Source organism: Taudactylus pleione, unplaced genomic scaffold (assembly GCF_031769625.1).
Source record: "Taudactylus pleione unplaced genomic scaffold, aTauple2 ptg001330l, whole genome shotgun sequence".
NCBI classification, from domain to species: Eukaryota; Metazoa; Chordata; class Amphibia; order Anura; family Myobatrachidae; genus Taudactylus; species Taudactylus pleione.
In genome coordinates this window covers 137885-152500 of record NW_028285730.1, presented here as the reverse complement: position 1 = coordinate 152500, position 14616 = coordinate 137885, and the positions used below count along the sequence as shown (strand labels likewise).

Sequence of the window (14616 nt, the reverse complement as noted above, 5' to 3'; positions counted from 1 at the left end):
CACAAAGACAGAAAAAAAAAGAACAATATTTTTATTGTTTGTGTAGCACACTTTGAGGGTGTCACCACCCTTTAACAGACAGACGCACGCTTGTCGCTGCAGCTTTGAGGATGCAAGTGCGGCTACAGCCCACACAATTCACAAAGACAGAAAAAAAAAGAACAATATTTTTATTGTTTGTGTAGCACACTTTGAGGGTGTCACCACCCTTTAACAGACAGACGCACGCTTGTCGCTGCTGCTTTGAGGATGCAAGTGCGGCTACAGCCAACACAATTCACAAAGACAGAAAAAAAAAGAACAATATTTTTATTGTTTGTGTAGCACACTTTGAGGGTGTCACCACCCTTTAACAGACAGACGCACGCTTGTCGCTGCTGCTTTGAGGATGCAAGTGCGGCTACAGCCCACACAATTCACAAAGACAGAAAAAAAAAGAACAATATTTTTATTGTTTGTGTAGCACACTTTGAGTTTGTCACCACCCTTTAACAGACAGACGCACGCTTGTCGCTGCTGCCTTGAGGATGCAAGTGCGGCTACAGCCCACACAATTCACAAAGACAGAAAAAAAAAGAACAATATTTTTATTGTTTGTGTAGCACACTTTGAGGGTGTCACCACCCTTTAACAGACAGACGCACGCTTGTCGCTGCTGCTTTAAGGATGCAGGTGCGGCTACAGCCCACACATTTCACAAAGACAGAAAAAAAAATAACAATATTTTTATTGTTTGTGTAGCACACTTTGAGGGTGTCACCACCATTTAACAGACAGACGCACGCTTGTCGCTGCTGCTTTAAGGATGCAGGTGCGGCTACAGCCCACACAATTCACAAAGACAGAAAAAAAAAGAACAATATTTTTATTGTTTGTGTAGCACACTTTGAGGGTGTCACCACCCTTTAACAGACAGACGCACGCTTGTCGCTGCTGCTTTGAGGATGCAAGTGCAGCTACAGCCCACACAATTCACAAAGACAGAAAAAAAAAGAACAATATTTTTATTGTTTGTGTAGCACACTTTGAGGGTGTCACCACCCTTTAACAGACAGACGCACGCTTGTCGCTGCTGCTTTAAGGATGCAGGTGCGGCTACAGCCCACACATTTCACAAAGACAGAAAAAAAAATAACAATATTTTTATTGTTTGTGTAGCACACTTTGAGGGTGTCACCACCATTTAACAGACAGACGCACGCTTGTCGCTGCTGCTTTAAGGATGCAGGTGCGGCTACAGCCCACACAATTCACAAAGACAGAAAAAAAAAGAACAATATTTTTATTGTTTGTGTAGCACACTTTGAGGGTGTCACCACCCTTTAACAGACAGACGCACGCTTGTCGCTGCTGCTTTGAGGATGCAAGTGCAGCTACAGCCCACACAATTCACAAAGACAGAAAAAAAAAGAACAATATTTTTATTGTTTGTGTAGCACACTTTGAGGGTGTCACCACCCTTTAACAGACAGACGCACGCTTGTCGCTGCTGCTTTAAGGATGCAGGTGCGGCTACAGCCCACACATTTCACAAAGACCGAAAAAAAAAGAACAATATTTTTATTGTTTGTGTAGCACACTTTGAGGGTGTCACCACCCTTTAACAGACAGACGCACGCTTGTCGCTGCTGCTTTGAGGATGCAGGTGGAATCTAGACGGGATTTGGAACCGGGGACACACTACCTCCATCAATTGTCTAAATCCCACTGCACTAATGGCGGATACCGGACGCACGTCTAACACCAACATAGCAGTCTAGGCCTCAGTTATACGTTTTGCTTCAGGATGACTGCTGTCGTACTTCATCCTCATCGCTAGGGACTGTTGGAGGGTCAATTGTTTAGTAAAAGTAGTGATGTTCCTACTTCCTCTCTGGGATGATGAACAACTCCCAGCAGCAGCAACAGCACTAGGAGGAAGTGGTTCTTGATCTTTCCCTATTTTATTTTTATCGGAGAAAGTTTGGTCCTCCATTTATGTTATATTGATATATACGTGCGGCTAAAGCGCACACAAACACAGAAAATATTTTTTTATTTTTGCTGGAGAGTAGTGCACTTTGTGGGTTACACCACCCTTTAAGAAATGAGCCAGCCGGCTCTTTACTTATGGGACACAGGCGCACGCTTCGCAGCCCCAGTGCACACAATTCACAAACACAGAAAATAATTTTTTTTTTGGTTTGGACTGGAGTGTACTTTGGGGGTTACAGCACCCTTTAACGGTCAAGCCAGCCGGCCCTTTACTTATGACACAGGCGCACGCTTGGCACTACTTTGTTGATGCACGTGCGGCTACTGCGCACACAATTCACAAACACAGAAAATATATTATTTTTTTAGCACTTGGGGGGAGCACCCCTGATGGACAGAGCACCCCCTGGACAACACTACAGCACCCCTTTAGGACTGGGACACTGCACAGGACTTTGGAGTGGACACAGCCCCTATGGAGAACTGACTGCACAACACAGTCCAGCCAGCCCCTATGGACTTTGAAGTAGTGGACAACAGCAGCACAGCGCAACACTACACTACACTACACTACACTACACAGCCCTAACTCCCACCCTCCCTCTTCACTGTCCACAGCCGAGTGAGAAAATGGCGCCGACGCGGGTACCTTATATAGGATCCAAAACCCGCGAGACTCGGAAGGCGGATGATGACGTTTTGCCTCGATTTCAGATCCGAGTCAGGCGGGAAAAGTCGAGCCTGACTCGGATCGGACTCGGATCGGGGGGGCTCGGGGGGGTTCGGATTTCAGAAATCCGAACCCGCTCACCCCTAATATATATATACTTATATGTATCTCTCTCTATATATATTATATGTGTATATACATATAATAAAAAAAAAATTCTTTCGTTTTCCTGGCTACGTCGGCTGAACCCCACCATGGGGGGGCCTGTGTGCACCTTTGCTATGGGACCCCCCAAAAGGTAGTTACGCCCCTGATACTGTAGGTAGGTTTACAGCACAGCCTTGAGCAGCTATTTTTCACACAGCCAGACTGCGCCATATGCTTTTGGGAACTTTTAAAGGCAACATCGACTGTCTCTCCTCATTCTATTTATTTGGGGATTTGAAGTTCGATTCTGATTTCGATTTATGGGCCTGATTCAGAGCCGGACGCTCTCACCAGAGCGCTCGCTCTGAATCAGGGCCGGCCTACCTAAAATTGGAGCGGCCTCTTGGATGCTCGCATAGCTGTGGGTTACCACCCACAGCTTATGCGAGCGTCCATGATGATGGTCGCGATGGTCAAGACCATCACGACCATCGGGCTTGCGATGAGACCCTTGCGGTAGGGTCTCGTTGCCGCAAGCCCTGGAGTGATTTTGGCTCTATCAGAGCCAAAATCTCTCCCACTGACATCACTAGTGATGTCAGTGGGGCCGGACCCAGACGGAAGGGAACGCCTCCGTCTGGGCAGCCACGCCCCCGGCACGCCCACCAAAGGGGGCGTGCTGTCAATCACCATCGACAGCACGCCCCCTTTGGTGCGAGACCCCGAGCGACGGCTTCCCCGTCGCTCGCCGGGTCTCGCGCAAGCGCACGTCGGAGCTCCCTCCGTCGTGCGCATGCGCACTTGGGCACCATCGACCCGCTTGCGAGCGTACAGCGCTCGCGAGCGAGTCTGAATGAGACCCTATGCTCGATTTGCAAATCGAACGTTAGTAAATTAAGGGATCCTATATTTGACTGTGGGAAAACATTGATGTTTTGACTGCATTCGATTTTTAATGAAATTCCGTTTTCTATTCAATTTGACATTCACTTTTGGCTTTAGTAAATCTCCAATATCAAAACTGAATGAAAATTGAACCAAAATCCAAAATTGATCTTTAGTAAGTAACCCCAGGTCACCTGCAGGGACAGTTACCCACCTCTCATCCAAAAAGAGAAAAAGCTGCTGCCAGCGTCTCCACCAGGATAATTGAATTGATATTTGGAAGCCTATAGAGCCACAGGTGCTCCCCTTATATACAGAATGTTGATGTATTTAATTTAATGGAAATGTTTTGAATGGCCTGTTGTTTTTGCAGCACCCAGGCATGGCCACCAGGTGGCGCCATCTCACTGCTGTTTGCAGCCACAGAGAATAAAAATGTTTTTTACGATTTATTTTGTTTATGGCTTTAAAGAAAAAAAAAGCCAAGTGCAGAATTTCTGTCTGACTATAATCAGCCCCATCCAGCCCAAGGCCCTGGTAACGTAGAGAGACAGAAGAGCACCAGTGTTGCTCAATCCCAGGGTCTCCTCTGTGTCATCCTGTGCCTAATGGGAGCTGTGCAGCACGTGTCACCCCTGAGGTGATGGTGGGAGGGAAGGAGCCCCCCTCAGACAGGGTCATGCTCCCCTATTGTCAGGTAATAAGCTGGGCACTGGTCTCAGGTTCCGCGGCTGGTTTGCCTGCCAGGTCCTGGAGCTGGGAGATGTGTACCTGAGGCAGCGCACGTTATGTACAGACACAGAGGGGAACTAGAAAGGGTTCAGAACTGGGAATATTCTGCACTAATTCCCGCACTAGTCTTCTCCTGTGCAAACCTGGCAGCTGAGCATAGGGGGCCGATTCGGGGATGGACGCAATCCGCACGCAATGCCGATGTTCATGTAATTGAGCAATTATTAGCAATTGTGCAATTTTTTTTTTACAAAAGCCCCGTGGCGCATCCGTTATACAGAGTGTAAACACAACGATGCCGCAGTGATCCGGACAGACGTTATCAGAAATGAGGCGGCAAAGTGATGGGCGATGACTGGGCGGGGCCTGAAGAGAGCTCAAAAAAGTCTGTCTCATGGGCGTGTCGCGGGAACGTCAGTGACATCGGCTCAAGGCCCCCAATCATCAGCAATTGATTGCAGCAATCGTGCAATTTGCAATCGGTTGTGTATAAAAATCTTTCAATTTTTCAATCGATTGTGGCACTTCTGCAATCGATTGAAAATTTTTATATACAATCGATTGCAAAGTGCACGATTGCTGCAATCAATTGCTGATGTATGGGGGCCTTGAGATCGCAAACGCACAGTCGCAGCCACAAAGGTCACAGTCAGACTGGGGAATCTGCACCTGACATACGGCTGGTGCAAGTGTCGCTTGTGCGATCGATGGCGGCGTCTAAAGAATCAGACTGGGGGCTGTAATACCCAGTAACACAGGAATGTTGGCCTAGGATCAGGAGGATGTGAGTGTAGAAAGATGGCATGTGTAACTCAGGGTTGCCAATATTCTCTCTGCCCCTTCCAGAATGGAGCAGCCAATCAGGGCATAGCAGGGGGCGTGGCCAGTGTAGGGCGGCGCTGCCGGACAGCTTACTCTGCATTAGTGGGCGGACGGGGGACGTGGCATTGTGAAGCAGGGGGCGAGGCCATAATGACGTGATTCAGCGTGAATCGCCCACTCCCCGCTGCGGGGATTTGTCTTGTAACCGCGGGGGGTGGAAGGGTTGGCCTGTCTGCCTTTCCGGGGGGCTGGGAACGGCACATTATTTTCGGGAGGCTGATATAACGTTATGCGAGGACTGTGTAGAGGGGAGATAATTTGTTATGTGGGTGATTCTGGGATATGGTAGTCTGCCTGAGAGGTGAAGGTTTGGGGGCCAGAAGAAAGTCCTGTTGTGCGAGCGGGATAGGGGGAGGGGCATTACACAGAGTGGGATAGCGGAAGTATGAGACCCCCTATCTCCTGGTCCTCATCAGCTGTCCCAGGACAGGTTCTGTGCAGGACTCGTACATACAGCAGTTATATATGTGATAGCGATTCTGGACATGACCTTGCTGGTGAGAATACGCCCCACGCAAAGCACCGTTGCCACCATCAGCGCAGTCCTACCCGTATAACTGACACATCGCCTGTCTCCTCCTCTCTCCGCAGTGTGCCATCAATGATAAGACCAGCTATAAGATGGTGCTGGACTCCATGAAGGTGATTGGGTTCAGCCAGCGAGAGGTGGACTCTGTGTACAAGATCCTGGCCGCGATTCTGCACCTGGTAAGCCCCTTTCCCCCGCCGGCAGGTTATGCACCTATCCATCATGGTGCAAGATATAGCACTGAGGGCTCGATTCAGACCCGCTCGCTAGATGCGTGCGCTCGCTCCCAGCGTATGCAAATTCCCCTAAGTGACGGCATGACAGGCGATCGCACGGAAAAGCATAAGCACGCCCACTATGCGATCGCTTTGTGTATGCAGACGCCCACCAGCTTGTCTTAAGACGCCCAGTTGCGCACGTCATCTCCATGAAGTGTCTGTAACCATCGGTACATCGGGTACCATCGGAAGCGAACACAGCGCTTGAGGTTGACTAGTCACTCACTATGCTGGGCGGTCTATGCTCAGCGAGCGAATGCTTCCCGAGCTTTCGCACTGCAATGCATGCGCAGAATGCGAACATCGGCCAGCTACGAGCGAACGCTTCTTTGCGTCCGTGTCTGAATCGGGTGCTGAGCTATGAGAAGTGCCCCCATAGATCACATTGGGGCTGATGATGGTGAGCAGGACACACGTCAGTACCGCAGACGCATTTTGCTTGTGTTGGCTCTGCACACGTTTCAGAACACGCATGTACGGGGGATGCTGGGGCGTGTGTAACTCGCATCTCCACTGGCAGCAGAAGGGGCGTAATGACAGAAATTCCTTTCCATGCCGGGCGTTATATGTACTTTCTCCTTCCTCAAATACAGCAGCAACTAATGGGTATGTACTGTCTATGACAGGGTGAGCGGCCATTTTGCCATCAAAGATGGCTGCTTTCACCAGTGATTGGGATTACCGCCAGCGATACCACTGCTGTCATATTCACCTGCTTATCTAATAAGAACAGCGGCGTTACCTGCACCGCCGCAATATATGTCAGGGTCTCCGGTGGGAGATAACTGGAGGAAATGATGGGAGAAGTTCTTTGAATAAAGTTTTTTTTTTTTTTTCAAATTTTTTTTTTTTTAACCCATTTTTTTCACAATTTATTTATTTTTCTATCAGTGAAACTGAAACTTTCCGCAGCGCACACGCCAGTCAGCTACTGGGCGGACGTGTGCACATATCGCCACAGAGACTGACTCAACTAAGTGATAAGATAAACCTTAGCACTCTGAGCCAGTGTCGCTGAGGCGGCCAAGTATTGCTCAGCTCCCCCTCAGACGTTTTATTGATAAATCGCGGCACTAAGTGAATTTTTTTTTCTACGTTGCCGCTAAGTGGTGATTAAACAATAATCATACTTTTCATAAATACACCCCAAAATCTAAAAGGCAGACAAATTATAAAAAAGACTAAGGACAAAATGTACTAAGCGGCTTGGCGGCGGTTTTGCTATCTGCAGATTTACTAAGGTCACAACCGCTGCAAAACCGCCGTAAATTTTTTTTTTTTAGAATAGAATAGAACTAAAATTACTAGTCAGCGGTTTTGGTGTCATCTAGAAACCACCGCCAAACCCCCGTGGTTTAGAACCCGCCGCTTAGTAAATTTTGCCCTAAGAGTCAGATATTTTAAACTGAAGCTCACCGCAGCCTGGCCGGGTCCTGGTCACTTGCGAGGCCACTGAAGCAGACCCTGGCTTCGTTCCTCCCGGAAAATGGAGACGACGCACCCCCGTTTTCGGGAACGTTGGCCACTCTACTGCTTTGCCCTCCCAAACACCGCAGGATGTCAATCATACTATGGTTTGGGGGGGGGGGGGGGTCTGTGAGCGAGATCGCAAGACTCGTTCTGCACGTGCGGAGATGTACGCTAAACATCGAGTTAGCGTACATCTGTGAATCAGCGCCTCCCCTGTCATACTCCCTCCCCTATCTAACTCCTTGTCATGCACCAGAATTTTTATATAAACACTGTGTTTTACTTTGTATACGTGTGTGTCTCCCCAGCCAATGACCTCACCGCACGTCACTGAAATATCGGCCATAAACACTAAACACACAACCCGACCCTTCGTAAATAAACTCCTAACACTTCCCGGGGTGCTCCGTTAGTTACTGGAACACAGGACATACAGTGTGGGACTGGAGCATGAAGGGCCCCCTGGCGAATGCAGTGGTAAGGACCCACCCGTGCTATAGGGGTACGGCCAGCCACATACAGGGACCATCCACTTTGATTCGCAGGAAGGCAAATCTTGGTGTAGTTTCAAAAAGAACAAACCAAGCCCCCAAGTTCATGTATGGTCCTGCTCCACCGAGACACTGACACTCTGGTAAGGGGCCGATCCATTAGCAGATGTATTCCTGAGCCATGAACGACAAAAGATATCCCGGTGGCTGCGCTGAACGATATCCGTCATGTACGTGACATATTTTGGCGAACGATGGACGATATCGCATGACATCATTCAGGGAGCGGATTTTTTTCTCTGCAGCTCTCTGTAGCTGCTGCCAATATCTTTCATCGTTTACCGCATATAAACTGCACGATATTGCTCATATCGTACAGCTATATGCGATAATTGACCGACATGTTGGAGAGATGATAGATGCGATTTATCGGCCGCGGGAGTGCGCATCTGTCATCGTTCAGGGCCTATATATTAGCAGATATAATGAACGATTGAACGATATATCTTCTAGTGGATAGGCCCCTGTAGAGTAACAATGTAAATTATGAGCGCACAGTCTGGAACCTGACCCCTTGAGGAGGGGGTGGGACCCTCGGGCAGTGGGCTCACTGAGGATCTCCCCTGTACTGAAGGCCAGTCCGACCCTGCTGTGTTATATCTCCTGCATTAGAAGCTCAATAAATGTCCTTGATACTTAATTTAGTGGTAACTCTGCGGAAACGGCTGATGATCGCCGGGGCAAATAGGATTGATAAATAGGCCCCTAAAAGTTGCCAAAATACAAATAGTTTTGTGCCTGTTCCCCTACAGTCGACATATTAGATGTGTTGTTCCTCTGCAGGGTAACGTGTGTTTTGGAACGGACGGGGACGGTGTGGTACTGGAGAACGAGGAGCTGGTCGGCCACATCGCCCAGCTTATAAACTGCGACACTGACGCTGTGAGGAAGACTCTCCTGTACCGGACCGTGGCTGCCGGAGGGGGGGAGATCATCGAGAAGGGGCACAGCGTCAAAGAGGCTGCGTACGCCAGAGACGCCTGTGCGAAGGTAACTGGACGTTATTACCGGGATGTGTAGCCTGCCCGTATTTACTCCATTCTTACCTATAATGTGCCCCACTCACTGCACCTGCTATAATGAGTATATTACACATAGACAACATAGAAAGCTCCACCAATGCTGCTTCTGGCCCTATAAGCCTATTGTCACATACAGTACGTGACCCCGTAAAGGCTTGTGTAGCTGGACAAGATGGAAGCGATAGAGGAGGGGTATAAACATTGGAATTGCTCTCATTTCAGTAGCCGAGCGGACCAGGGGGCCTCTTCCTAAATGCAGACCAGGTGCAGGGAAGAGACTGACTCTGCCCATGTGCAATAATCAAGATATAAATGAGCTTTAGGGGGTTATAGAGTGAGCCAGTAGGGGGCGCCTCCACATTAGCGGGTGGTCACATGGCAGAACAACATGGTTTCTATACATACAGAGCAGTGGCTGAGAGCGGCCAATGACTGTACCGCCACATCCAGTGGGCACCGAGCAGGTGGTCATTATACCGGAAATCACCTTGTCATACTAGTAATGTAATAGAAATATCCAAAATGTACAATAGGTGCAAATAAAATAACAAAGTGACCCAGTCCCGATGTTCCCTCGGCCTCATGACTTAGCATTAAATGGGGCTCAGATGAACATTATTAAAGGATAAACATGTAACAAATTGTTTGTGAATTATAGACCTGGGAAGTGACGTTATACATTTTTCAAATACGCCCCCCAGTCTAGTAAAGTGTTCGCAATGAGACTCCTCCCACAAAGTGCGTGTGCAGCCACTGTATACACACACTGAGCCTGACGCAGAGTGGAAAGTGCGCCTGTGCGTAACGTATCTTGCGTTTCACACTGCACGTGCTCCGCAACCGAGAACGCATAATGCAGAGCGATACATTTCCGTTGCACCTCCATTGCGACGAAAGGGGCGAAGTGCGAGCTATGCAGAATTCAGCTGGAGTGTTTCCTGGTGTAGCATTCGCACCTAGTACAGGATGGTGCTAACGCGCCCTCAGGATAGACTATTATACCAAGCGAATACGAATAGAGGCGGGCGCACCACAAGATGCTTAGAACTCTACATATGGGGGGATATATGTATTTATTTACATGCGCGCTGTGTGGGAGCAAATGCCAATGATTTGCCTAAATGCTCATAAATTCTTCCCCGTCTACCGCATAAGGCGCGCCCATGACGCTGTACGGACACACTCGCTAAATGCTGTACGGACACCACCAGCCCTCTCTCAGCGCTCTCGGTCTCTGTTCCCCTCCCAGGCCTTCTACGAGAGGCTCTTCTGCTGGATCGTCGGTCGCATCAACAGTGTAATCGAGGTGAAGAACTACGACGCGCGGATTCACGGCAAGAACACCGTGATTGGGGTCCTCGATATATACGGATTTGAGATTTTTGATAATAACAGGTGGGTACGTAGAACAGGTTATTAGGTGACGTGTTTTGCTGACCCTGAACGGTCACTATGACGTAGGTGATATATAAATGTCCCGTATAAGGATTATACAGATTCTCCGCTGAATGCCGGCAGCAGCCAATGAGAAGAAAAGGGGGCGTTACCCCGTAATCTAATTCTTACATCGTTATTTCCACTTAGCTCAGCGAATGCAATGACATTGGTGCTTATTCAGGGGTGGACGTAGTGGAATTGAGAAGATATGCTGATGTAACAGCTGCCGGCATTTGTGCGGCCGCCGGTCGCATCATCGCTCCTCTAAACAACTCAGTGGTTGCTCAGAATATCAGGACTAAGTTGCCGGTGCTAATTCCACGGCGTACAATGATGCAGTCTCTGCCTGTGACCCCCCCCCCCCAAAACAGTCACGGCACACCTGCATTTGACTCGCCACCCCACATTGTCTCCCACAAATGCTCATTACCTATCAATCGTCCAAATGCACAATACACCAGCCGCCTGAAATCTATCACGCCATGCGACTCAGATGCAGGTGCAGTAGAAAAATCATTGGTCAACTGCGAAAACATTGGCAATGCGTCCATCTCTGAATCACGCCCCTAACCGCAGGCAGCCAATGGGGTGGGAAGATTTGGGAGGTAGCGCACCTCGGCTGACGGATTGGTGCATCCTGATGTACACAGACAATTAGGGGAATATTCACTAACATGCAGGCTTTCAGTAGTGGAGATGTTGCCCATAGCAACCAGTCAGATTCTAGCTATTATCTTCTAGAATAGGGGGGAATAAGCGCTCCCGCCCCCAGATGTTGTAAAACTACACATCCCAGCATGCCCTGCAACAGTTTTGCTATTTGGCCATGCTATTAATGTTGCAATACATGCTGGGATTTGTAGTTCAACAACAGCTGGGGGGCTGCTTATTGCCCACCCCTGTAAGGTGCTAGATAAATGTTAAAAATAATCTAATTGGTTGCTATGGGCAACAGCTCCACTTCAGTAAATATACCCCTTACACTGCACTACTGTCACGATAATAAATGATTACCATATACGGGGCCTGATGATAATGTTAGATAATGATGGTCATGCTGGGACTTATGGTTCTTCTGCAGCTGCAGAGCTCCATTTCAATATAAATAGTGAATGTTTTTAAAGTTTAACATATAGAATAACTGATCTTCCCTAAACCAGCCTGCGTGGCTATTCCTGCAACCATTGGCGCAAATGTGCCTGTTCCGATATTGTCTGGCACATCCCCTAAACAACGTCTGCTGCCTTCTCCACCCCAACATGTTGCATCAGACAAGCCATGAAATGTGACAGTTTTTGCTGGTTGGTTGGTTAATTATCTCTGTCCACTTTATCTCCATGCAAGGCTTAGGCCCTCATTCAGAGCCACTCGCTAGCGGCAGTACGCTCGTTCCGAGCGATGTTCGCACATCTGCGCATGCGTACGGTTTTTAGTACGCATGCGCGAACCAGTCAGTGCGGCCGAAAATCGTTGGTACGCAATATAGCGAGGGCCTGCTATTTTGAGTGACAGAATGAGGCGTATGTGGGTGGTAACAGGGGAAGGTGCTTGAAAACGGGGAGTGGAGATCCGAACGCAGGCGTGCTTAAAGGTCAAAACGGGCGTTTTAAGGGTGTGCATAATTAATACAGCAGCGTCATTGACCACGTCACTTGGTTTTTTTTAACTCAGAACTGCTCGCAAAACAGCGGTTGAAAACACCAACCACAAGAATAGCAGTTCATACGCTGTTCGATGTACTCGATTAATCTAATAAATAGCGGACATGACGTATGGTGCGTGCGGCCAGGGGGCGTTTTTATCAAATAAACGAGCGTATGTTTTGCTCGCTCGTTCAGACTTAGAGGTGGGAACAGACTGCAATTTGCGAACGGATCATTTGAATAGCCACCCCTTGTTTTTGAACGAACGACCACAAATAGCGAACGGCTCTGAATCAGGCCCTTAGTACATAGACCCCAAAGTACCAACCACTCAGCTCCTAACTGTCATTTTTCAAACACAGCCTGTAACATGACAGTTAGGAGCTGACTGGTTGGTACTTTATTTCTCGCCAAGCTTTGATTACTCTCCCCCTTTATCACCTGTAGATGTTGGTGCACTCAGCAGCTTTGGAGCACAGGCCCCCGCAGTGCTAATATACTCATAGACTGGTTCATTGATTTTTGGCAGTTCTGGGGACCCATCTGTCAGACACGGTACCCGCCAGTCCTGGGCAAGGCTCTGCCACGTGTCAGTACCGTCCCTATCCTCTCACTTCTCTCCTGGCAGTGCGAGCAGCGAGGGGTCCGCTTGCGTTGACAGGTGAATGCCAGTCACGTGTTCCCCTAACTCGCTGTGCCTGTGGGTTACCATGGTGACAGGCATGAGCAGGCGATTCCCCTCCACACCAATGCCTTTCCTGCTCTGGGAGAGAACAGAGCTGACGCCTATCGGGGTCTGTACTGTTAACCCTCCGTGTACCCTGCCCATGACGGCCTCCCAGAAAGGGGCCAGCTCTAAGGATGACTTGCTCAGGTGCAGCCACCTCAGCTATGTACATCTCACCTCTGCAGATGCTCCTGACTGCTGCTGCCAGATTCTCTCCCGTCTCTGCTGCACCCTTAGGTGCCTGATTCAGCCGTGCGCGCAGACATCGCCGTGGCTGCGTCTTCTGCCGCAGTCTCGTCTTAATGCTGATATTGCGACTGATTCTTAGCATACTTAGATGCCCACATGCAGTATCGCTAATCCGTCTCTGTGCGTCTTTACAGGCATCATCATTAGTACTGGCGCTCACGCCGCACTCCATGCTGGGTCCCAAGGATCCGTCTTAAACAGGCGCCCCACCTCTGTCCGCACGCTGTGAATTAGTCCATGGATGTGTATGCACAAGCTACGGCGCACGCCCAGTCTACGATCCCAGATATCTGTAAGACCCGTCCGCATTTGGAATCAGCCCCAAAGTTGTTATAATGGGATTTTTTTTTTCCCATCACATGCAGAGCTGACAACAGAGAGCACTAGCTTGTAGACAGGTGCACACCAAATATACATACAATGTGAGACATGTTCCGTAAGACTATGGATATAGCCCATCACTGCTTCATCATCTATACACAGAAAGATAATGCCGGCCTCTGTTCCCAATTCTGTGACCGGCAGAAACTGGTTTTAGGGGGCAGCAGATTTACAGGGGTGTAGACGTACTGCGGGTGCAGAATGAAAGGTGAAAGGGTCCCAGAATATCCTGATCCCGGAGGAGGGGATAAAACTTGTGATGTAGTCCAGGTATATCCTGATTATACAGAGGGAGGTGGTTATGGGGAGGAAAAGGATCCATGCATTGGGCTTATATGAGCAAGACAATTAAAGATGAAAGGGTCCAGCAAATTTAGTGACCTTCACGGGAGAATGTGTCTTCCCCAGGGAGAATGAATGGTGAAAGGGACCAAGAACAGACTGATTTTGGGGAGACTGAAGGGTGAAAGTGTCTAGGGGATAGGCTGCGCTCATTGGAAAGCATAGGGTGCAGCAGTCAGGAACAGGCTAATTTCCAAGGACAATAAATGGTGAAAGGGATCAGGAATAGGCTGATCTTGGGGGGAATAGAAAAGGGGAAGGAGCCCAGCAATAGTCTAATCACAAGGGGAAAACAAAAGGTTAGTAGCAGAGTATAGTGGAGTGCACCTGGGCATGTGACCTATTAGCAGAGTATAGCTGAGTGCACCTGGGCATGTGACCTATTAGCAGAGTATAGGGGAGTGCACCTGGGCATGTGACCTATTAGCAGAGTATAGCAGAGTGCAGCTGGGCATGTGACCTATTAGCAGAGAATAGTAGAGTGCACCTGGGCATGTGACCTATTAGCAGAGTATAGAGGAGTGTACCTGGGCACGTGACCTATTAGCAGAGTATAGCGGAGTGCACCTGGGCATGTGACCTATTAGCAGAGTATAGCGGAGTGCACTTGGGCATGTGACCTATTAGCAGAGTATAGGGGAGTGCACCTGGGCATGTGACCTATTAGCAGAGTAAAGGGGAGTGTACCTGGGCATGT

At 48.8% G+C, this 14616-nt stretch overlaps 1 protein-coding gene across 1 annotated transcript in view; it reads left to right on the top strand.

Annotated features, from left to right (window-relative positions):
* The window catches only part of LOC148443113 (unconventional myosin-Id-like), a gene marked incomplete at its 3' end in the record, with an annotated part of 199590 nt that overhangs the window by 73830 nt on the left and 111144 nt on the right, over positions 1-14616 (top strand). Inside the window, exons 7-9 of the mRNA XM_088463194.1 lie at positions 5882-5998; positions 8902-9108; positions 10390-10535. Coding sequence (XP_088319320.1) covers positions 5882-5998; positions 8902-9108; positions 10390-10535 — 470 coding nt within the window. The remainder of the gene's footprint in view (positions 1-5881; positions 5999-8901; positions 9109-10389; positions 10536-14616) is intronic.